The sequence below is a fragment of the Ipomoea triloba genome, chromosome 8, assembly GCF_003576645.1.
Source record: "Ipomoea triloba cultivar NCNSP0323 chromosome 8, ASM357664v1".
Taxonomy (NCBI): domain Eukaryota; kingdom Viridiplantae; phylum Streptophyta; class Magnoliopsida; order Solanales; family Convolvulaceae; genus Ipomoea; species Ipomoea triloba.
The window spans coordinates 17,541,588-17,565,335 of NC_044923.1; the positions used below are offsets into that span (position 1 = coordinate 17,541,588).

At 31.8% G+C, this 23,748-nt stretch overlaps 2 protein-coding genes across 4 annotated transcripts; both read left to right on the forward strand.

Annotated features, from left to right (window-relative positions):
* Positions 1–317: 317 nt before the first annotated feature.
* Positions 318–9,351, forward strand: LOC116027846 (disease resistance protein TAO1-like). Of its 3 annotated transcripts, XM_031269607.1 has the most exons (6): positions 323–466; positions 1,895–2,294; positions 4,396–5,500; positions 5,822–6,238; positions 6,705–8,279; positions 8,654–9,351. In XM_031269607.1, exons 1-6 carry the CDS (start codon positions 376–378, stop codon positions 9,164–9,166), a joined length of 4,101 nt encoding a protein of 1,366 aa, XP_031125467.1. In that variant the 5' UTR covers positions 323–375; the 3' UTR covers positions 9,167–9,351. The 3 variants fall into 3 exon arrangements, with proteins under 3 accessions (XP_031125468.1, XP_031125467.1, XP_031125469.1); XM_031269608.1 differs by lacking the exon at positions 1,895–2,294 and having other exon boundaries at positions 318–866; XM_031269609.1 differs by lacking the exons at positions 323–466; positions 1,895–2,294 and adding an exon at positions 4,251–4,315.
* Positions 9,352–21,380: 12,029 nt separating this feature from the next.
* Positions 21,381–21,933, forward strand: LOC116027848. The gene has a single exon (XM_031269611.1). The coding sequence runs from the start codon at positions 21,436–21,438 to the stop codon at positions 21,688–21,690; it is 255 nt and encodes an 84-aa protein (XP_031125471.1). The 5' UTR covers positions 21,381–21,435; the 3' UTR covers positions 21,691–21,933.
* The last annotated feature ends 1,815 nt before the right edge of the window (positions 21,934–23,748 follow it).

Below are 23,748 nucleotides of genomic sequence, written 5' to 3' on the forward strand. Positions count from 1 at the left end.
TAAATGATTCTTTACTTTTGCATTTATTCTGGTTCCAACATTATATAAATAATAATTTGTTGGAAAAAAAAAACAAATAAAATAATTATTTTGATGTTATTTTTAATCATCTAAATTTCTATTTTACACATAAGGAAAAAATTACTCCCTATTATTTTTAAAATTAAAATAATTGAGAGGACAAATATGAATTTATGAATAATTCAAAGAGAAAAAGTGGTATAAAACTATAATTCATGGAAGTGTCATTTTCCCCATAATTAAGTAAAGAATATCCCTATGTCAACAGTATTTAAACAAGCTAAAGCTTAACGTTGGCCATCCATTCGATCACGATCTCTATCAACAAAATTTTAAAGACGTCGGCGAGAAAACATGGCGGCCGGAGACGGCGACGAGTGGTCCCTAGCGTCAGACGGTACGCCGTCGTACCGGTACCAGTGGGACGTGTTCCTCAGCTTCAGAGGCGAGGACACGCGCCACGGCTTCACCGACCGCCTCTACAACGACCTAGTGCGGAACGGCGTACGGACATTCCGCGACGACGAGGAGCTGCGGCGCGGCGAGGAGATCGCGCCGGGCCTAATCGCAGCAATCCACGACTCGGCGGCCTCGATCGCCGTCATATCGGAGAACTACGCCTCCTCAAAATGGTGCCTGGAAGAGCTCGCAACGATTTTGGAATGCAAGCGGCTCATGCTTCCGGTGTTCTACGAAGTTGATCCCTCCGATGTACGGAGACAGAGCGGCGCGTTTGAGCGGGATTTCCGGAACCATCAGATAACGGTCGACGCCGGTAAGATTCTCCGGTGGAGGGAAGCCATGACGAAAGCCGGAAATACCTCCGGTTGGGATTCCAGAGTCTGGTATTTACCTTTTTAACCTTCTGTGTTTATTTGACTGTTACTAGTCAATTTGACCGTGCATGGACTTTGATAATCTTCTTTATTTATATATTTTCCTAATTTTTTAATTTTAGTTGGTTGAAAATTGAGGATTTGGTAAATATAATATTTACTCATGTCTTTTTCAGATTAGAAACCTTTTCTAAAAGGGCATCAATGGCACTTTCTTTGATAACTATGAACTGATAGACACACATATAAACTGACAAAATTGTATAGAAAACAAAGAAATGTAGGAAATGATATAAGAGGGTATTTGTAATTGAAGCATACTTTTCTTCTCAACTAAAAGTTTCTAAACTGATAGTTGAATTATACATTTATGTTTATATATTATATGTTTAACATTTGTAAATATTTTTTAAATATTTATAAATTTTAATCGTTTACTCCTAAATTCTTTTTTAAAAAGTATTTTTTAAATTAAAGAAACCATTTTGAAACTGAAGTTTTCATAAATTTGTGAGATGAAATATTTCTAAAACATGAAAACCCTAATTATTGAGAATTTTCGTATAACATAGGTTTAACTTCCTATGGAATGATCATTACTCTGCATTATATTCAATTGTCACCCCCTATTCAAATACTATTATATTATACTCCATCGTTCCTATTTTATGAGTTTGGTTCGGTTAATGAGAATTGACTGGAGTTATTTACAATTCAATTTCTTATAATATTAAATTTAATATTAGTGTATAAAATTTATATGTTTAGAAACTACATTGAAAATACTATTAAATACAAAAAAAAAAATCAAAATAAAAAATTATTAGAAAATACAAAATAAAATAAACAAAGAATAAATATATAATTGGTTTAACAAATCTCTTCAAAAAAAATTGGTTTAACAAATAAATAGTAAATATGATAAGTAAAATGAGGCATAACGAGTATTATATTATATTATATTATATTATATTTTGAGAAATAATTGTTATTTGGATACGAAGAAAAATAGTACTCGAGTAAATTACANTTCAGAGGCGAGGACACGCGCCACGGCTTCACCGACCGCCTCTACAACGACCTAGTGCGGAACGGCGTACGGACATTCCGCGACGACGAGGAGCTGCGGCGCGGCGAGGAGATCGCGCCGGGCCTAATCGCAGCAATCCACGACTCGGCGGCCTCGATCGCCGTCATATCGGAGAACTACGCCTCCTCAAAATGGTGCCTGGAAGAGCTCGCAACGATTTTGGAATGCAAGCGGCTCATGCTTCCGGTGTTCTACGAAGTTGATCCCTCCGATGTACGGAGACAGAGCGGCGCGTTTGAGCGGGATTTCCGGAACCATCAGATAACGGTCGACGCCGGTAAGATTCTCCGGTGGAGGGAAGCCATGACGAAAGCCGGAAATACCTCCGGTTGGGATTCCAGAGTCTGGTATTTACCTTTTTAACCTTCTGTGTTTATTTGACTGTTACTAGTCAATTTGACCGTGCATGGACTTTGATAATCTTCTTTATTTATATATTTTCCTAATTTTTTAATTTTAGTTGGTTGAAAATTGAGGATTTGGTAAATATAATATTTACTCATGTCTTTTTCAGATTAGAAACCTTTTCTAAAAGGGCATCAATGGCACTTTCTTTGATAACTATGAACTGATAGACACACATATAAACTGACAAAATTGTATAGAAAACAAAGAAATGTAGGAAATGATATAAGAGGGTATTTGTAATTGAAGCATACTTTTCTTCTCAACTAAAAGTTTCTAAACTGATAGTTGAATTATACATTTATGTTTATATATTATATGTTTAACATTTGTAAATATTTTTTAAATATTTATAAATTTTAATCGTTTACTCCTAAATTCTTTTTTAAAAAGTATTTTTTAAATTAAAGAAACCATTTTGAAACTGAAGTTTTCATAAATTTGTGAGATGAAATATTTCTAAAACATGAAAACCCTAATTATTGAGAATTTTCGTATAACATAGGTTTAACTTCCTATGGAATGATCATTACTCTGCATTATATTCAATTGTCACCCCCTATTCAAATACTATTATATTATACTCCATCGTTCCTATTTTATGAGTTTGGTTCGGTTAATGAGAATTGACTGGAGTTATTTACAATTCAATTTCTTATAATATTAAATTTAATATTAGTGTATAAAATTTATATGTTTAGAAACTACATTGAAAATACTATTAAATACAAAAAAAAAAATCAAAATAAAAAATTATTAGAAAATACAAAATAAAATAAACAAAGAATAAATATATAATTGGTTTAACAAATCTCTTCAAAAAAAATTGGTTTAACAAATAAATAGTAAATATGATAAGTAAAATGAGGCATAACGAGTATTATATTATATTATATTATATTATATTTTGAGAAATAATTGTTATTTGGATACGAAGAAAAATAGTACTCGAGTAAATTACAAATATGTTAATATGACAGTAATATTTACTTTTAAAAGTATAAGAGAATTGCAAGAATAAAATAGCCCAATAGAAACACAAATGCATTATCCTTCACCCTCAAGTGAAACAAATGCTTATATTAGTAGTATGGACTTTCTTGATCATGATTTGTCTGTATATAATGAAGCAAGTTGAATATGTTTTTATATTAGTAGTATGGACTTTCTTGATCATGATGTATATGTATATAATGAAGGAAGTTGAATATGCTTTTATATTAGTAGTATGGACTTTCTTGATCATGATGTGCATGTATATAATGAAGCAAGTTGAATATGTTTTTATATTAGTAGTATGGACTTTCTTTATCATCATGATGTGCATGTATATAATGAAGCAAGTTGAATATGTTTTTATATTAGTAGTATGGACTTTCTTGATCATGATGGATTCCTAGAAGTTGTAATTATTATATTTAATAATATAATGTGTTCTTAATCCGTTACACAATAATTTAAATATTAAATTTGAATTATTGTTATCATTATGAATATAATGATAGTGGGAGTTAAACAAAAAAGCTTCCAATTATTAATCTGACATTTAAGAGAATTGAAGAAATGATGTATAATGATAGGTGTAAATATTGTCTTCCATGTAACAGGGTCAATATTACTCAAAAAAAAAGGAAAAAATTGTCTTCCATCTTACTAATATACAATTTTGTGTGTATTCTTTGCACTTGACTAAGTAGCTGCAGTACTTACGAGAGGACGGTTTCTAATACAAAAATCTCAAGTTACATCTTTAGTGAACCTTTTAGAAAAGCATCCTTAAAAGTTTGATATTCTTCTTATATCTCAAAAATTCTAATTTGTTACCATTGTTGCTTGCGAAGGAAGTCCATGAAATTTGTGACCAAGCATTCTCTTTGTTTTCTGGTTCTCAAGTTCCACTTTTGCAAGACCATATTGTTCTTCTTTCCTAACAATAATTATGGACCGAGTCAACAATTTAAGTGTAACTAATGAACTAAAATTGCAATTTCCTCTTAAATTTATTTCAGTGTTTGAGCCAATTGTGATCATATTTTATTGCAGGGATGAGCCTACGTTAATCCAGTCTCTAGTGAAGAAGGTTTTGAGTAAGCTAAACAATACACCTTTAGGCGTAGCAAAATATCAAGTTGGACTGAATTCTCGTGTGGATGAGCTATTGAGGAAGTTGGATGTTAAAGGCAATGGTGTTCGAGTGCTAGGGTTACATGGAATGGGAGGGATCGGAAAGACCACTCTCGCCAAAGCTTTGTTTAATAAGCTCGTCATCCATTTCAAGAAACGCAGCTTTATTTCAAATGTTAGAGGAATTTCTGATCAGTCTAATGGTCTAACAATTCTTCAAAGCAAATTGATCGGAGATCTTAATTCGGGCGCTTTGTCGAGCATAACTGAAATTGCTGAAGGTATTCGTTTGATCAAGAAGTCTATTGAGAGTGTGCCGGTTGTTGTGTTCTTAGATGATGTGGATAACATAGGGCAACTTCAAGTGCTTGCTGGACGGAAAGATTGGTTTTATGAAGGGAGCAGAATCATCATCACCACTAGAGATTTGCAGGTTTTGAATGGAAATGTTGATGAAATTGTTGAGGTAAAGGAGCTTTCTCCCTTAGAATCACTACAGCTCTTTAGTTACCATGCTTTTGGAAGAGAGGAGCCTAGTAAAAATTTTAAGGATATTTCTGAGAAAATTGTTTCACTCACCAAGGGTCTTCCTCTTGCTCTGGAAGTCTTTGGCTCTTTTCTGTTCTACAAGAAAAGGTTAAGGGATTGGGAGGATGCATTGCAAAAGCTAAGGCAAATTCGTCCTGGGGAGATTCAAGATGTGCTAGAAATAAGTTTCAATGCTCTAGATGAACAGGAAAAGTGCATATTTCTTGACTTGTCTTGTCTCTTTGTTGACAAGAACTTTAAGAGGGAAGATGCAATTGACATATTTAATGGTTGTGGCTTTAGTGCTGAAACAGCAATAACAGATCTCACGGCTAAATCTCTTGTTAAGATCATTGATGGAAATGTTTTATGGATGCATGATCAACTCAGAGATATGGGGAGACAAATTGTTCGACGCGAAAGCTACAGAGATCCAAGTGAGCACAGTAGGCTCTGGGATTATCATGAAATCATGAATATATTGAAGAATCTAAAGGTACAATGGAGGAGTCTACTTGTTGACTCAAGAGTGTGGCAGTAAATTCAAATTTATTACTGTGTATTTGCAGGTTATGTTGCTATGGAAATCTTGTCAACTTTACACCTTCAAAATTCCCAATATCCTCATTCATATAATATTTTGCCTGGAGGAGGAGGATGATGCCAAATATCTACTTCCAAATGAAATATTTTAATCGTGCATTTTGTCCTTATTCCTATAGAGTATTTAATAACCCTTTTAAAATTGTGTTGAGACTCTGTTTTAAACTTTGATATTTACTTCCATTATTTGCTTAATTTTCTTCACCAAATCTAGGGCACAAAAAGGATTGAGGGTATTGCCATTGACTTTGAAAAGAAGGACAATCTAGCTTCTCAGAAAGTACAACAGATCAACTTGCAGAAAAGATGGAGATGGGCATATGCAATTGCATACTTGAAGCAAGCATATAACAGGTGTTTTGGGCATGCTGCAGGGGAAGAAGATGGAATACTCAACACCAGAGCTTTTAAAGCTATGGTCAATCTAAGACTTCTTCGGATCAATTATGTTGAATTGCTTGGTAATTTCAAGTTTTTTCCTGCTGAAATGAAGTGGCTGCAGTGGAAAGGTTGCCCTTTACAATGTATTCCTTCCGAGTTTTGGCCTCGTGATATTGCTGTTCTTGATCTGTCTGGTAGCAAGATTACACAGCTATGGAACAATAAGGGATTGGATATCTTCCGCTATAAGGTGAGTATCAATATTGATCAATCTTTTCTCAGTTTTATAGGAAATCTCCAATTTGATTTTGGACCATCTGTAAAAGACCTTTGCATATTAAGTTTTCCTAAGTGGCCAGTGTCCTTAATTACCGCAAAAAAAGACTTTGGTGTAGAATTGAGACTCACAGTTTTCTTAGTGCACTCAGTAGCGTCACAATTTAATCTACCCTTTAGAAATCAAAGTCTTCTAACTTTTCTCTTCTCATATCAGTAATAGAGTTTGATCAACTTTCAGTATTGAACCGTGGCTAATTGTAGTTTTCTATGTGCTCTGGCAACCAAATAGATTACTAATTCTTAAGCACTGTCAGTGCTGATTCATATGTTATCTCACCACTTTTAGCATCTAATGCCTTCTATTGATGGAAATTTATGAAGTCCTTATTTGAACCTTAGTAATTTGATTGTTAACTCATTAGTGAAATTTTATGTAGATGGCAGAGAAGCTACATGTTTTGAACCTCAGTAATTGTTACTCTCTTGAGGAACTCCCTGACTTAACTGGCATTCCCTTGGAGAAACTGAATCTTGAAAATTGCAAAAAACTGGTTAAGGTTCATCCCTCAATTGGAAACTTGAGCACATTGGTCTATCTGAACCTTAAAGGTTGTGAGAATCTTATGTTGTTTCCAAATGATGTCTCTGGCTTGAAACATCTTGAAAAACTTATCCTCTCTGATTGTAAAAGTCTAAGTGAATTACCGGAGGACTTGAATGGGCTGAAATCCTTGAAAGAGTTACTTGTAAATAGGACATTGATAGGTACACTTCCCAAGTCTATTTTTCGCTTAAAAAGCTTGGAAAATTTCAACTTAGATGACTGCAGCCGATTGAGGGTGCTGCCTGAATCCATAGGGAATCTGAGTTCTCTTAGGCAGCTTTCCTTAAATGGATCGGCTTTACAGGAAATGCCTGAATCTGTCGGAATGCTGATAAACCTAGAGACACTGAATTTGAGATTTTGCAGATCATTGGCTTCTATTCCCAATTCCATTGGCGATCTGAAATCTTTACTTGGACTGTACCTTGATAACACCTCAATCAATAGATTGCCAGAATCTGTAGGGTCCTTAAATCATTTGAAGCACCTTACGGTCAGCTATTGTAAGAATCTGACGATTGAATTGCCAAATTCTATAGGCAGATTGTCATCGCTAATTTGGCTCTCTACGGATGAAACTTCAATATGTGAAGTACCTGATCAAGTGGGATATTTGAAGAACCTTGAAAGGCTTGAGATGAAGAATTGCAATTCTATCAAATCATTACCAGACTCAATAGGGAATCTTTTGAGTCTAACCAGTTTGGCCCTAGATAACACCTCCATAAAGGAGTTGCCAGAGACAATAGGCTTTTTGGAAAGGCTTGAGACACTAAAACTGAATAACTGTTCAAATCTCCAGAGGTTGCCATCTTCAATTGGGAATCTGAAAAATTTGTGTTACTTCTATATGGAAAACACTGCAGTCACCGAATTGCCCGATGAAATTGGGATGCTCTCAAGCTTAAAACTTTTGAGAATGAAGAAGAATCCGCGGCCCTCTCAGGACGACGGAACGAGAAATGTCACTCTTCCAGAATCATTTTCAAATCTCTCATCATTGGAAGAATTGGATGCTAGTGCCTGGAAAATTTCTGGTAAAATTTCTGATCACTTTGAGAAAATGTCCTCATTGGATACTCTTAACCTTGGCCACAACAATTTTTGGAGCCTCCCTTGTAGCATGAAGGGGCTCACTGTTCTCAAGAAATTGTTTTTACCTGATTGCAAAGAGCTCAAGTCTCTCCCTCCACTCCCTTCAAGTTTGACAGACTTGAATGTTGCAAACTGTTCTTCACTGGAACACATATCTGATCTATCAAATCTGGAGAGTTTGCGAGAGCTTCGACTTTCTAATTGCAAAAAGATAACAGATATTCCTGGTCTAGAAAGCTTGAAATCATTGAGATGGTTGTACACTGGTGGCTGTAATGCATGTTTGCCATCCCTGAAGCGAAGGATTTCGAAGGTGCTACTTCCCTCTCCCTCTCCCTCTCTGCAATCCCATGCTTATGCTTAGGCCAGTACTTGAGCTCCTTTGTTATCATATCTTACTATAGGCTTGTGATACATACCGAGGAAGACTTATTTTATTACTATTTTACATAGTTTAGAAACTACCAAATAATTAATCATTCTTAGTTTAGGAATCTTTGTGATCAGCCTATAAAAGGGAGTGTTAAGGTAGAAATTCAATCCCAGAAAGGGTCTAAGGGAGTTTTGGGTCTCAAGCAAACCCAGTGTTTTATTTTTTTAATTTTCCAACTATTATTCTTTCTTCCTTTTGCCTTATGTTTTCTTGCCCATGACGGGAGCACATAAGAGCTTGTGTTTGGATGGCAGGACACACTAAGACATATGCGCTATTTATGTGTTCCGGGGAGTGAGATTCCAGAATGGCTTGTTCAAGAACTGCCAAGTTTTTCCCCCCGGAAAAACTGTGACCTCAAGGGTGTGATCATTGCCGTTGTTGTCTCCCTCGACCAAGAAGTACAGGATAGCTTCAGAGATAAAGTCCCCGCCATTGTGGACATCCAAGCGAAGATAATCAGACAGGGCAATCCCATCCTCACTACCACACTCTACTTAATGGGGGTTCCCGACACCAACGATGACCAGCTCTACTTGTGTAGATTTCATGAGACTAACAACCTTGTGTTCATGTTGCAAGAGGGGGACAAGTTGCAGGTGGCAATGCGAGAGCCGCCGCGTTTCAGTGGGCTGCAACTGAAGAAGCACGGGATGTGCTTGGTTTACGAGTACGAGGATGATCTCGATGAGAGGGATGAAGAATTGTTTGATGAATCTCACCAATCTTTGTCAAAGAAACTGGCAAACTTCTTCAATGCTCTGTGATCAATTTGTTGCTGGCTTGCTATAGGATACTTCATCTGGACAAATGTTCATCATTGTTGTAACTTGTATGTCATGTATATATCACACTTCAACTGAGACTCATCTTGAATCTTGATGATATGCAATTACCATCTTTTGAAGAAATTTTGATGAGCATGAATAAATAATTACTACATTGAGCATCCTATTGAATGGTGCTCCATTTGAGATCTACTATAGAGCCAAAGAAAGTTAGGTCTATAATGGGTAGAAAAAATTACGGTCAAATTATTAACTGAAATGAGTTATTGTGGTTATGCAATAAGATTATGATATAGGAGCTATGGACTTTTCCTTTAGGTGTTCTGCTTGGGGTTCATTTGGTTTAACCATTATTGTTGAATGAGTTATTGTGGTCTGTGGATAAAGAAATCCCTAGTTTAAGAAAAAAGATTAAATAAATTAATAAAAATTTGAAAATTTAAAATATTATGTATTCCAAAGATATTAAAAGGTAGTTTCTCGCTTCAATTTGCTGGGTAATGGGTTATTTGAGTACTTTCATTGTCAACAAATCTCCCAAGTAGTTAATATGATTGATTTTTAACTATTTTTTTTTAATTTTTATCATGGTATTAAAGAAATACATATGTATCATTTTTTGGTGTAACTACTAATTTATTTAATTCAATAAGAGTAAAATAGAGTGATTCTGCTTCAATTTGTTGGGTTATTATTTGAGTACTCTCTTTGTCAACCAATCCCCAAGTAGTTAATATAATTAGCTTCAAATTATTTTAAATTTTTTTTTTCATAGTATTAATAAAATACTTGGTAAATAAATATATAACATTATTTTGTACTATAACTTTGATATTTAATTACAAGATATTGTAAAAATAAGATAATGGACAATGTAATGAATATCAATTGATAAATTTGAATGTAAAGAATCTTTGCATGAGAGAAAATAAAGACAATATAACTAATGAAATTATTTCTCTTATTTAATTTAATTTTTTGATAATGAATAATTTTTTCAAATAAAGGTATTGTAGACACATAATTCTAAATTAAAGAAATACATATGTATCATTTTTTGTTGTAGCTACTAATTTATATAATTTAATAAGAGTAAAATAGAGTGAGAAACTACATTATGGGTAACCCCCTTCCAAATGAAATAAATAAAAAAAAATAGAGTGAGAAACTTAATTATGTCAAATTTGATTGAGATGAGGTTCGAACCTAAGACCTTTCTTATAGAAATTAATGGATAAGTTAAAAGTTAACGGAATATTAACGGAGAAGAGAATATTTAACGGAAAACTTAACGGATAATCATAAAAGTAAGGTTAAATTAGGTAATCTCTATTAATAATACTAATCTGAATTATCTTAACCATCTATTTGATTAAATAATTCATCTGGACCATCCATTTGATTAAATAATTTGACCGTCATTTTTTCTACCCATTTTAGGCTTAACTCTCTTTGGCTCTTATATTAGTATAGTAGATATTTCCTTATGGACTTTAGTTACCTTATATATTTGTATAGGACTCTTTGTACATGGGATTACTCCCTTAAATATGTTTCTGTAATTCTTACGTATCATTGAATATACGAACACACAGTTTCTCAAATCTTCATCAAACTAACCCGATTACGATAGAGCTTGAACTTGAATACTTAACATAAAGAGTGAATACTTAAAAGTTTAACCTAATATGATATTGGATGAATTGGGTTATGAATGCTAGTTTACAATCCAAATTCAACCCATCATTATCCCTCTTGCCTGGAACATTCCATCCTTAAGTCTCCATAGACCATAGTTTATTGATTTGAAAAAAAAAAAACCTTTAAAATAACCTAATCATACATTCGTCACCTGGGAACGAAAACGCAGGAAAAAGTCATAGGGTTATACTAATAAATAAAATTGCGTACGCTAATTAAATTAGATTCTTTATTAGTTAATTCTTTTTTTTTAAATAAAAAAGCTCATTCATTAAGCTGAAGCAATTACAAATAGAATCGTATACCATTCCTTACAGTCAGACATAGAAACAACTTCTTTAGCAATGCTACAAAGAACTTGATTCGCAGACTGTTTTACAAATTTGAAACTGAATTCGTTGGATGAACTTAAAGCTTCTTTAACATTATTGAAGAATTGATCAAACGTAGTCAAGATTAACTTTGGTTGAAAAGTCTTACACACTACTTGAGTATATATTTTCCATATGTCGTTCATTGACAATATATCCATCGAGCTAAGCTGCATATGCTCTTTTTCATTGTCATCTTTGTCACCTAAGATGAAGTTCACATACGTCATGCATGACCAACTTATATGGTTCACACTTATGAAAAAAAGAACTCGCCAAAAGAAACGAGAGGAAAACAAACTCGTCACACAAACGAGAGAAAGATACAGAAAAAACAGAACACAAAAGAAAAGAGAAACAGTAGTACACCACCTCTTAAACTTTATTTTGTGGATCCACTAGAATCAAATCACCTCTTTATCCAGATTTGGTAAAATCCATGAACTTTAGATCTTTGGAACTATTGCAACATCCTTGAAAGGTTGATGACTAATTCGGCAGTGGAATTTATTATGAAACTAAAAAAAAAACAAGAAATAAAAGAAAATAGGAGACCGATGGTCAAGAAACGAAGCTTCGGCCAGAGGCCGACAACCACTAGATGAAGAATCAAGGTTTCGTGCAGTGAGGCAGATAGAGAGGTTTTGAGAGAATTAGGGTTCTTTATTAGTTAATTAATTCTAATAGCATGGTGGATTATTTGTTTACTCAATCCGCCTCTTTTTTTTTTTTTTAATAGAAGAGATCAATCTCTCCGGGCACTTGGCACACCGATCACATCTCTCTAGACGCGCAGAGTAATATATCCACGAGGGCAAGAGAATAATATCAAGAGGCCCAAATCATTGCCACAGTTCCTAAGAAGCCAATTAGGCAATTAGCAACCTGGTTTTGTTCTCAAAGAACATGAAAATCCACCACATTCCATCTCTTAATCTGCCCCTTCTTATGTACGATATTTTGAACGAATCTTAATATATTTTGAATTTGTTTAGACTAAAAAAATGCTATATATTTGCTAGAATTATAGTGTTAAAGGGCCATATTACTAGAGTTGATCATATAGTTGAATTGATAACCACAAGAATATTATAATATGTTCAGCTCTCAGTAGGAGTCACATATTGGTCTTCTTGACCTGAGTCTTTGTAGGTAATTATACATGGATAAAATTTACTTTATGCCCATTCTAAAATAGTGATTGTGAGTTTTCTTGTCTGTAATGTATTTCAAGTTATCCCAACTCACATTTTATTCATTATGACAATTTTTTTTAATCCTCAAATTTCAAGTTATACATACACACACACAACACATATTTGTTCTTTCCCTTGTGTGTAAGACTCAGCTGTGACTTCTTCAATTCTTCCTCCTAATATTGAGCTCGAATCGACCTGACTTGAGTCCGAGCTATTCAACTCTGCTCAAAGCCTCAAATACATACTCTCACTAATTTCTTTTTTTATTTTTTTATTTTATAATAATAATAATAATAATAATAATAATAATAATAATCTATACTATATATAAAAGCAATATCCTCCTCTAAAATTTTCCCGGCCAAACGTAGGAGTATTTTAGTAATATGCAAATTATTATTATTATTATGATAGAATAATATTAATTATTGGTTGTAATTCATTATTAGTAATTATGGTAATGGTAATTATATGATAGAATTTAATTGTAATTAGTTATTAGTAATTATGGTAATTATTAAAAATTGACGTAGTAATTAATAATTTAAAATAGCCAACGTGCAGCAATTGACGTAGTAATTAATAATCTAAAATTGACGTATCTTTTTTTGACCTATCTTAACATAGTAATTAATTTGTCTGCTATTATGTTATTAGTATTGAGGATTAAAAATTTTATTTAAAATTAATAATTTAATATGATCAAAAAAAAATTAATAATTTAATATGTTAAGTAATTAATTACTTTCCTTTTGACAAAATTAACAAATTTATAATCGTCACCATTTCTACCTATAAATACAAAGAATTGTTAATTTTGAAAATCATAATTCTTCAACTTTTGCGCTGTCTGTTTCTTCTTCCCATTCTCGATCTGTGAAATCATATCTTGATTTCTCTCTCATTTTCTTCTTCCATCGCATGGTAAATAGAATGGATTGGAGTTGCATCCATTATAATATCGATTACAATATCGATTTTATGATAATAATTATTTGTTGTAGCACAAGATTGCTTTTGTTTTAATACTTTGACGTTAGTCTCAATGTTTATATACTTCAATTTATGTATATGTATGAAATATTTGTCGAGTATAAACACATGGCGTTGCTGGAGTTGCTAAACAAGGGTCATCTGGAGCCGGAGAAGAAGATATGCAAATGAGTCGGTGACCACCAGAAGAATTGAGGGGTTTGACCGGTGATGTTTTTGAAAACCAATAAAAGAATAGCACACTTTTTAATTGTAAAATTCAATGTTTCCTTAAAACATTTCTGTATTTGATTTTAAAATAATTATTAAATTTTATATCAATTTACCTTACGCTATTATATATATATATATATATATATATATATATATATATATATATATATATATATATATATATATATGTATATGCCTTTCCTCCTCATTTTCTTCTTCAAATTTATATCAATTTACCTTACGCTATTAACTTTTTTATCCTTTTTATTAATACCTAATAATAATTACCATAAATACTTATTAATAAATGTAAGTTTATATTAGATAATTATATTAATTATTAATTATTAAAGAAAATATAATTTAATTATTATATTAATTATTAATTATTAAAGAAAATATAATTTAATTATACTATGGAAACAATATTTTTAATAATTTCAACTTAATAATATTATATCTAAGATTACCTAAAAAAACGGAGGTAATCACATTACCTTGAAACATTACTGCCACATCAGCTTTGATGTAATATAACATTACCAGGTAATCTCATAACCTGAACCAAACAAGGTAATATAACATTACCAGACTCATATTACCTTGGTAATCTCAAATACCCTGAACCAAACGCCCCCTACTCCCATCACCTACTCCCATGTGATTTTTATGATTATTTTATGATTATCTATATACGTATTTTTATACTTAAGTATAATATTATTGGCACAAAATAAATTATTCTTATTTATATATTAACATAATTGTCTAATATTCTTATTTTATATTTAAGGTATAATATTATTAGTACAAAAATAGATTATCATTCCCTTTTTTTGAGTAATTATTATGATATTTTTATGGTTTTTTTTTTATATTTGCTAGTATAAAGTATAATTGATTTTTTACTAATATTATATATTTTAGTACTAAATAAATTATTCATGTGTTATAATTGCCTAATAATTATTATGGTAATTCTCATCACCTACTCCCATGTGATTTTTATGATTATTTTATGATAATCTATATACATATTTGAGTTTATTATCAAAATGGTCCATCGACTATTGCAAAATTACCAATTTGGTCCTCAACAATTTTTCTTGACCAATTAAGTCCCTCGACTTTGAAAATTTTAACCAATTTGGTCCTCCGTTTATTTTTCTGTTAAACATCTGTTAAATCAGGACCAAATTGGTAATTTTGCTATAGTCAAGGGACCAAATTGGTAAATAATTTTTGAGATAAAATACAAATAAGTCATCGTACTATTTGGAAACAAGCAATTAGGCCATCCAACTCAAATAACCCCAAATAAACCATTGAACTCAAAAAAATAAAGCAATTGAGCGACTAAAACCGAAAAAAAAAGAGCAATTAACCCATTTTAAAAATTTTCGGTGACAAATTCCGACACCGACGACCATTTCCGGCAACCGGCGGTTTCTGGTCGCCTTCTCCTGGGGAAGGCGACCACTGGAAATGATTGTCGGTGCCGAAATTTGTCGCCGGAAATTTTTAAAATGGGTTAATTGCTCTTTTTTTTTCCGGTTTTAGTCGCTCAATTGCTTTATTTTTTTGAGTTCAATGGTTTATTTGGGGTTATTTGAGTTGGATGACCTAATTACTTGTTCCCAAATAGTACGATGGCTTTATTGTGGTTTATCCCTTAATTTTTCACTTAAATGGTCCTCTGACTATAGCAAAATTACCAATTTGGTCCTGATTTAACGGATATTAACGGAAAAATAAACGGAGGACTAAATTGGTTAAAATTTTCAAAGTCGAGGGACTTAATTGGTCAAGAAAAATTGTTGAGGACTAAATTAGTAATTTCGCAATAGTCGAGGGACCATTTTGGTAATAAACTCTACATATTTTTATACTTAAGTATAATATTATTGGCACAAAATAAATTATAGTTATCTTTTTCTTTAGGTGCAAATACTTAACTTAATAATTAAATAGTAATATAATTGCCTAATTTTTATTTATTGTAATCATTATGGTAATTCTCATTCCCTTCTTCCGTGTAATTACTTAAGTAATATATATATAAAAGTATAATATTATTATAATTATAACTAAAGAATAATTGAATAATTTTTTCGACATTAATGTACTATAATTATTCAACCTTTATTTTAATATATAATTTTCCGAATATAATTTGTATCTAATTGATTTTGAGACTAATATATATATCATTACATTTCAAGATTTTTTTTACATTACCATAATTCATCATTTTTCATTGTATCTCTTGCTTTCTTCAGCCACATAATAAAACTCTACCTATATTGGTTCTTACTTTCGTTTTACTCAATGAAATAAATGCCTAATGTACTGCTTAGACAATTAGGATACGATTGATTCGATTGTACGGGGTGTTAGGGTTAAAAGATTGAGATAATTTTTTTTTTGTTTTGTCGAAAACAATTTTAATAAGTTGCTATAAATATATATATATATATATATATATATATATATATATATATATATATATTTATTTATTTATTTATTTATTTATTTATTTATTTATTTATTTCATTGGACTTTTTATTTATTTATTTATTGTATTTTATTTATTTATTTACTTAGATTAGATGACTAAAATAATAGCAATGATTATCTTTTACATGTATCTATATTAAATGACATGTATACAATATATATATATATATATATATATATATGTGGACTATGCATATTACTAGCATATTTTATGTATGTGTAATTTGCATAATTATGTTTATATTCTAGGCACATTTGATTTATTTAAAATCAAATGTTTTAAAATCACGTGTTGTATCTAATAACATAATATTTTATAATATGTTTTTTTGGTAAAATACTGCGACGATCAATATATACAAGCAATTCAATATTACAAGAGAACAAATATTATATTGAGTGATATTTTTACACTGCTCACATAATAAAATAATTGTACACGTTCAATATTAGAATTTTTTTTATTATCTAATATATAATTTAAAATATCCGTACATCGCACGGGTAATTGACCAATTATTTGCTTGAATTCAAGCAAGGAATCAAGGATAACATTAGAAAACATAATCGATCCAACCATTTTCATCATTTGCAATATATAATATTGATGTTATAATTTATATAATTATATATCAATCTAAATATTCTTAAAACATTATAACAAAATTCATTCCGTGCAACGCACGGGCGAAAATACTAGTAATAATAATAATCTATAAACCAACAATTCAGAAAAAAAAAAAAAAAACACCACATCAACTCTAATTTATACATAGATGTCAACTGATAACCAATAATTGGGGGCCTTGTGCGGTCCCCCTAGCTAGACATGGCTGGGGCTTGCCCTGCCCACAATCCTTCAACTTTCAAATTTTTAATCTAACACTGGTCCTAACTTTGTCCTTACTTAAACTAATGGAAACACTGGTTAAATTTGAAAATTGAAGAATAATAGTTTATGACTTAGCAGGGCAATACCACTATACTTAGAGGACCACAGTCATGGCCATCTTTTAGAGTTTTGTGACTCCGCTCTTGTAAATAAATGATGTCATATCAAAAGTATAAGTAAAATTTTTAAAACCAATATCTTAAAATATATGACTTTTATTTATATATTATTTCTCAATATAAAGAGTATGTCAGATTTTGAACGATTTTGCGATAATCATGCTCAATTAATTAGGAGAGAGAAGTGAAAATTGAATTATTGCAACTTTGGTAATCAAAGAAATTTGGGGGAAAGTTGTAAAATTAATGGAAGGAAGAATCTTGCCCTCTTTAATGGTGGCGCATGATTTGGAGAAAAAGCTGATAAATTTTAGGCAAGATAGAAAGAGTCGTGAAGGAATGTATGTTTAGTTGCAATTTTTTTAAAAAAAAAATTCTTAAGCACTGCAATTAAGTCAAAAATAGATTTGGACGCTCTAAAATTGAGACCTTGTGCTGTTAGACATTATACACGGGCCAAAAATCAGTCATGCTATAGCTGATATTAACTCGAAAAAAATATTATATTTTTGTTAAAATGTATAACATTTTAAAGATTTGTCTTTTGTAAATTTTTGTGTATAATCATAATTTACTCTCTTTTTTCCGACACGTTTGGAGGAAACTGAAAGGTGGGTGCAAGGTATTTTCCAGCCACCTAAAATTGGCACTACACAATAAAATCCCAAATCCCATTCTTTCTCGTACACACGCCAACATTATCCCCTTAACCCAACAAAACTCTCTTCTTCCTCCCTGTCTGAATTATTAGCTCTCCTCAAAAAACTAACTAAACATCATGGCCAAGAATCCTTCTTACGAGACATCATGGGCAGATCAATGGGTCCCAGAGCCTCTTTATGAACACAAGAGGAATAGCAATCAATCGCCGCCGTCCAAATTCTCCGGCAAGATGGGTGAAACATTCGATAAAACTAAGGTTGTCGCTTCCACCGGTGTGAAGAAAGTCAAGGCCGGAGCTTCTGCGGGTTTCCACTGGATCAAAGACAAGTATCACAAGACTTCTCAGAAGCACTAGGTTATATTGTTACATATGTTTATTTATTCATAGTATTCTTGGTTACTGATTCTTGTATACTAAAATGTTATGAGTATGACTATTGTCAACACTATTTCAATTGAGTTTGTTGTGCGTGACCTTCTTAATACAATTTACGTCTCTTATATAGTTTATGAATTATTAGACACAAATTACTCCACATAACATAATGGACTAGGGAAGTCAAGTGTTCATCGATGGAGAAGATGATGATGTATGAAGGGAGACGGGAGAAAGGACCCCATGTTTATAGTACTTTTAGGTCAAACAAAATGGAGAATAAGTGAATGAAAATGTCCAAAACTTCCGTCCACCAACATGTCTAGCCAAGCCATCAAACATTCGGTCATTATACGGTGGACCATGGTCCATAATGCATTGTGGACCATGGTTACAAAACGTCGCCGTTTCATTAAGTAAAAGAAATGGTTGCCGTAAATCTTAATGGAGCTCCGTAAATTATACTATAGTTCATCTCAAAAGATACTGTCTTACATTTATTTTTATATTATCAAATTAAATTGTAGTTATATCGAAATGATATTGTAGTTGTGTTGAAAGGAAACTGCAGTGTATTATAAAAGAAACTGTAGTTGTGTTAAAAGAAAACTGAATAACAGTTTCACATATTTGAGTGTATAATGCCGAATGAAACTGCAGTTATATCAAAAAGGAACTACAATGTTGAAAGGTAACTGCAGTTGTGTTGAAAGATAACTACAGTGTATATAAACTGAAAGTTAACGGTGCAGAACGAAAGCCGTTTTAACCGTTTGTTTTCATTAATCAAAACAACGTCGTTTTGATGCATGCATGCATGGTCCACACAAAAACCAGTGCTAAATTTCATATTAGTCCAATCAAGTTATTGGGTTAAAAGCCAAGTATCTTGTGCTCAGATGACAGAATAATGGTTCTATCATATGAGTGGTCATGAGTTTGAATCTCAGTGGAGGTGATACATTCTTTGTGCTCAAAGGTTGAGAAACTATATTTGAACTTTAGACTACAATCTAACAGAGTTAGTTGTATTTAAAAAAAAAAAAAAAAAGTTATTGGGTTAATCGGTTTTGGACTATTTGATATGATTTTTATCTTCTGTTAACTTTTTCGATCGTATCGAGATTGTTTATCATACTACGATTGACATTTCTATACTCAACAACTAGAATAGAAGCTTTGGCATCTATGTGGTCTCCGAGCCTGGAAACTTCTATAGGAAATCGAAAGCACATACGTACCGTAAAGATTGGTGTGCTACGCTAACAATAATATTCTGTAGGAGATCACACGTGAAACCAATTACAGATCACCAATTAGAACAGTATTGTTATTTGTTTATTAATAATATAATTAAATATTTTACTAAATATAAATTGGATTGTATATAATTATATTATAATCAAATATTATAATAATTATGTTTAGTAAAATATTTAATTATATTATTAATAAATCAACAATCATAATTAAAATTAATTTATAAATGTTGCGTGACAATTTTGATTAGTAAAATATTTAATTATATTATGAATAAATTAATGATCATTATTAAATTGATTGGTAATTCTGTTTAGTAAAATATTTAATTATATTATTAATAAATTAATGATTATAATTAAAATCAATCGATAACTATAAATGATGAGTCTGTATGTTAAGTAAAATATTTAATCATATTATTAATAAGTCCACAATTAAAGATCATAATGGCTTTGTGTGTGATTAATATATATTAATGTCAAGGACCTTGTGATCCAGTGGCATCAAACTCTTCTCTTTATATGGGAGGTGGTGGGTTCGAGCCTCAGTGGAAGCATGATTCTTGTGCTTCAATACTTTGAGAAAGTAGTATGTTTAGGAAAGTAGATATATTTTGTTAATTAGAAATAAAGGAGTTTCTTAATATATAAAATACAAGTCTTAGATATTTTGCAAAAAAAATGACCCAGTTAATATTGAATTTATTTTTTAATGATGTGACATCTTCTCCTTCACCCCGATGTATAGCATCTATATCTTGGCGGTGCATCAAATATTAATCCAAAAAAAACAAAATTTTTCGTAAACTATAGAATTTCGAAATTCAAATTCAAGTTCTAGTCTTCTAGAAGGACTATAGGGTTTTCAACTTTTTAACTCTGATTTTCAACTTTTTTTACTCTGATTTTCAACTATTCTAGAAATTACATGTTGGGGATACATCGTGCATCGGCAACAACAAATCAAGAAATACAAATACGACTCGCACGGACCGCTCAATTAATTTTTGTGTGATAGATTATAAGCAAAGATACATGATCAAGTCTTAGCGATTACAATATAAGAGTTATATATCCAATATGCATGGTGGACTGATCTTCGTGAGCACTAGACACCGATCTTCCCATCTAACGGACCGTTTATCGCTCCACTATTCTATCGGGTCCAGATGTTGAGACACTTGAAACGATAAAATTTCATCTTTATTGAGAGTGGGAGAATTTCATTTGGTAGGCAAAAATATAAATAGAAAAGGAAAGAATACAATTTTAGTCACTCAATTGCTTCTCGCTAACGATTTTAATCCTTAACTCTTATTGTTTTTAGGACAATCCTTAACTTTTTACTTTTTACTGTTGCAATATATATTCCTAACTCTATAAAAAAAAATAACAATTTTAAGCCTAGAACAACTAAATAATTAAACTCTATGCAATTTTAATACTTTTTAATATTTTTTCTTAGAAGGTTGCCAAAATTCAATTCAGCATATAAAATACAAAAATTAACAATATTATAAAGAATAAAAATAATAAAATTTTAAAATAAATTCAATTCAGCATATAAAATACAAAAATTAACAATATTAATAAAGAATAAAAATAATAAAATTTTAAAATATCTATATACTAAATAAAATTTGAATAGAGTGTGTAATTTTCGCAATAAATATAAATAGGAAACATAGAATATGGGCGTGCGGCGGTGTCCATATTTGACCACTCACCTCAATCTTTAGAAACTTAGCATACTTAATAATAATATAATGCCGACACGTTTTACGAAACTGGACGGTATCATCCACTCACCGCCCTACCACAACACCACAAAATAAAATATTCTCAACAAAAACCAACCAAAGTTAGCATTATATAAACCCCAATTCCCCTTCTTCCTTAACATCACACTTACAATTCAACAACATAAGAACAGGATTATATTATGGCGGCGAATTCTTCTTACGAGACATCATGGGCGGATCAGTGGGACCCAGAGCCACTTTATGAATACAACAGGAATGATCGTAAGGCCAGCAAGCAATCATCGTCGTCGTCGAAATTCTCCGGCAAGATGGGCGAAACCTTCGATAAAACTAAGGTTGTGGCTTCCACGGGTGTGAAGAAAGCGAAGGCGGGAGCTTCTGCGGGTTTTCACTGGATCAAAGACAAGTATCATAAGACTACTCATAAGAACTAGCTAGCTAGGCTGCTAGCAGGACATATTATTAATGTTTTTTTTTTTTTTTTTTGTGGGAATTGAACTTTATTATGTTGTTTCCTTTCTCCTATGATTATTTTATTTTTGTAAAAGAAAAGAAAAATTATTGTTGTATAGGTTAATATGGCCGAGTCATGTATTCATTCGTCATATGTTTGTTTCAGTTAGAATATTATATTGATTTTTTTTTTAAGAAAGAATATTATATTGATTTTTTATGAAGTTTGTCCATTTTTCTTATAGTTCATTTTCCTCGTAATATAATCATCTCAGTGAGAACAAATATCCAAAAAAATAGCTTGGGACCAATCGCAACTGTCCACATGTCTATATTTAATGAATTAGATGTAATTATTAAAAAAAAAAAGACGTGATAGCATTTACTTGCACTCAAAGTTTAATTATTTACGAAAGCATCATCGTATTTTTTTTAAAAAAATAGTGTTTTTGGCCTGTTAGATCGTGACACGTGAACAACTGCAATTAATTTTCAGTTTTCTCTTGAACAGTTGGTTCTTACCTGATCCGTCTTTTATATATATATATATATATGAAAAATGACTAAGATATATTTCAATAAATTGAAAATTTAAAATGCATTATTAATATTAATAGAATTTGTAAATAGTGAATGAAGCAGATTGAAGTAAAATAGGCCATAGCAAAAATTCCCACATCGAGGGGATAAATATGTGTTAACCATTTGATAAGCTGCTACCTTAATCTTCCGCACGCCGAGCTCGGTAGCATGAGCTTGTAACCCGTGCGGCCGTGCGGGGGCTTTGGGTTGATGGAACTTTGGGCCGCACCATTATGTAGAGTGTGGGTTGCATTCTTCTGGTCCGCCCGAATCCAAGTGGAGACTCGGCCGTGGCGTCTTGGCTGTTGAACCGGAGGGTAATGCGTGAGGCTGGTTTCACAGAGCAGCGAAAACCTCCAACTCTCTTCAGTGGATGGATAACGGATCGGTGCAACCCAAGCTCATCGAGTACCCGGTGGGTGGCTCCAACCGAACCATCACCCTTTTTGCTAAACTAACAACAGAAGTGACGTTTTGGGTTTATGGCTTCCAATTCAGTTTGGATATAATAAGTTATGTTTTGGGTTCATGGGTCGTGTTTGATAGCTTCATTGTAGGATTTTGGCTCTCTAGCACATGTAGTCATGTTCATGGCAAAGGCAAAGGTAATTAGGAGCAAGCTTAAGCTTATTATGTTTCATATCTTCTTTTCTTCTCCTACATATGGATGAGGTAAATTGTAAGATCGATGTGTCTCAACGGTTTACAAGTTTTTTTAAAATATACTTGTACACTAATACTTACAATAGGACCAATTTCATATTTCCTCCGGTAGGAACCAAACCCTGCATCTTACATCTTCTAAGTTCCAAGTTTCCAACCAAGAAAAGTTAGGTTAACCACTTAAAGTTATGCTCTTGCTTACTTTGCCATGGTTTCATGGTTCACAACTAGAGTTACAAAAGTCCAACTAGATTGTGAGTTCCCATCATGAAGTGGCAGTAGTACAATACTTGATAGTAAATTTCCATATAATAAATTAAATTAAATTGCTGGTCTAGATGGAGTATGAGAATTACTATTATTTGTCAGTGATCTTTCAAGAATTCATGTGATTCTGAGATGAATGAGGATAGGAATATGGGTTCTGACTTAACAGATTATAATCACCAAGACTTGTTTTTATGAACATGTAGGAGGAGGAACATTATTGACTTATTCAGCGTATGATATACATTTAATTTAATCTAGTATCTAGTATTTAGAATATAATGTTTATGTACATTAATCTTTGTTTTTATGAATCTTTAGAAGAAACACTATGAATATACATTTAATTTAAGCTAGTATTTATAATATAATATTTATATACATTAATCTTTGTTTTTATGAATCTTTAGAAGAAACACTATGAACATAATATAGAATTAATGTGAATGCATATAATGTACATTTAGTTCAATGTTTAATGTTTATGGAGTATGGACATTAAAATTTAGGTTTATGGACATATAAAA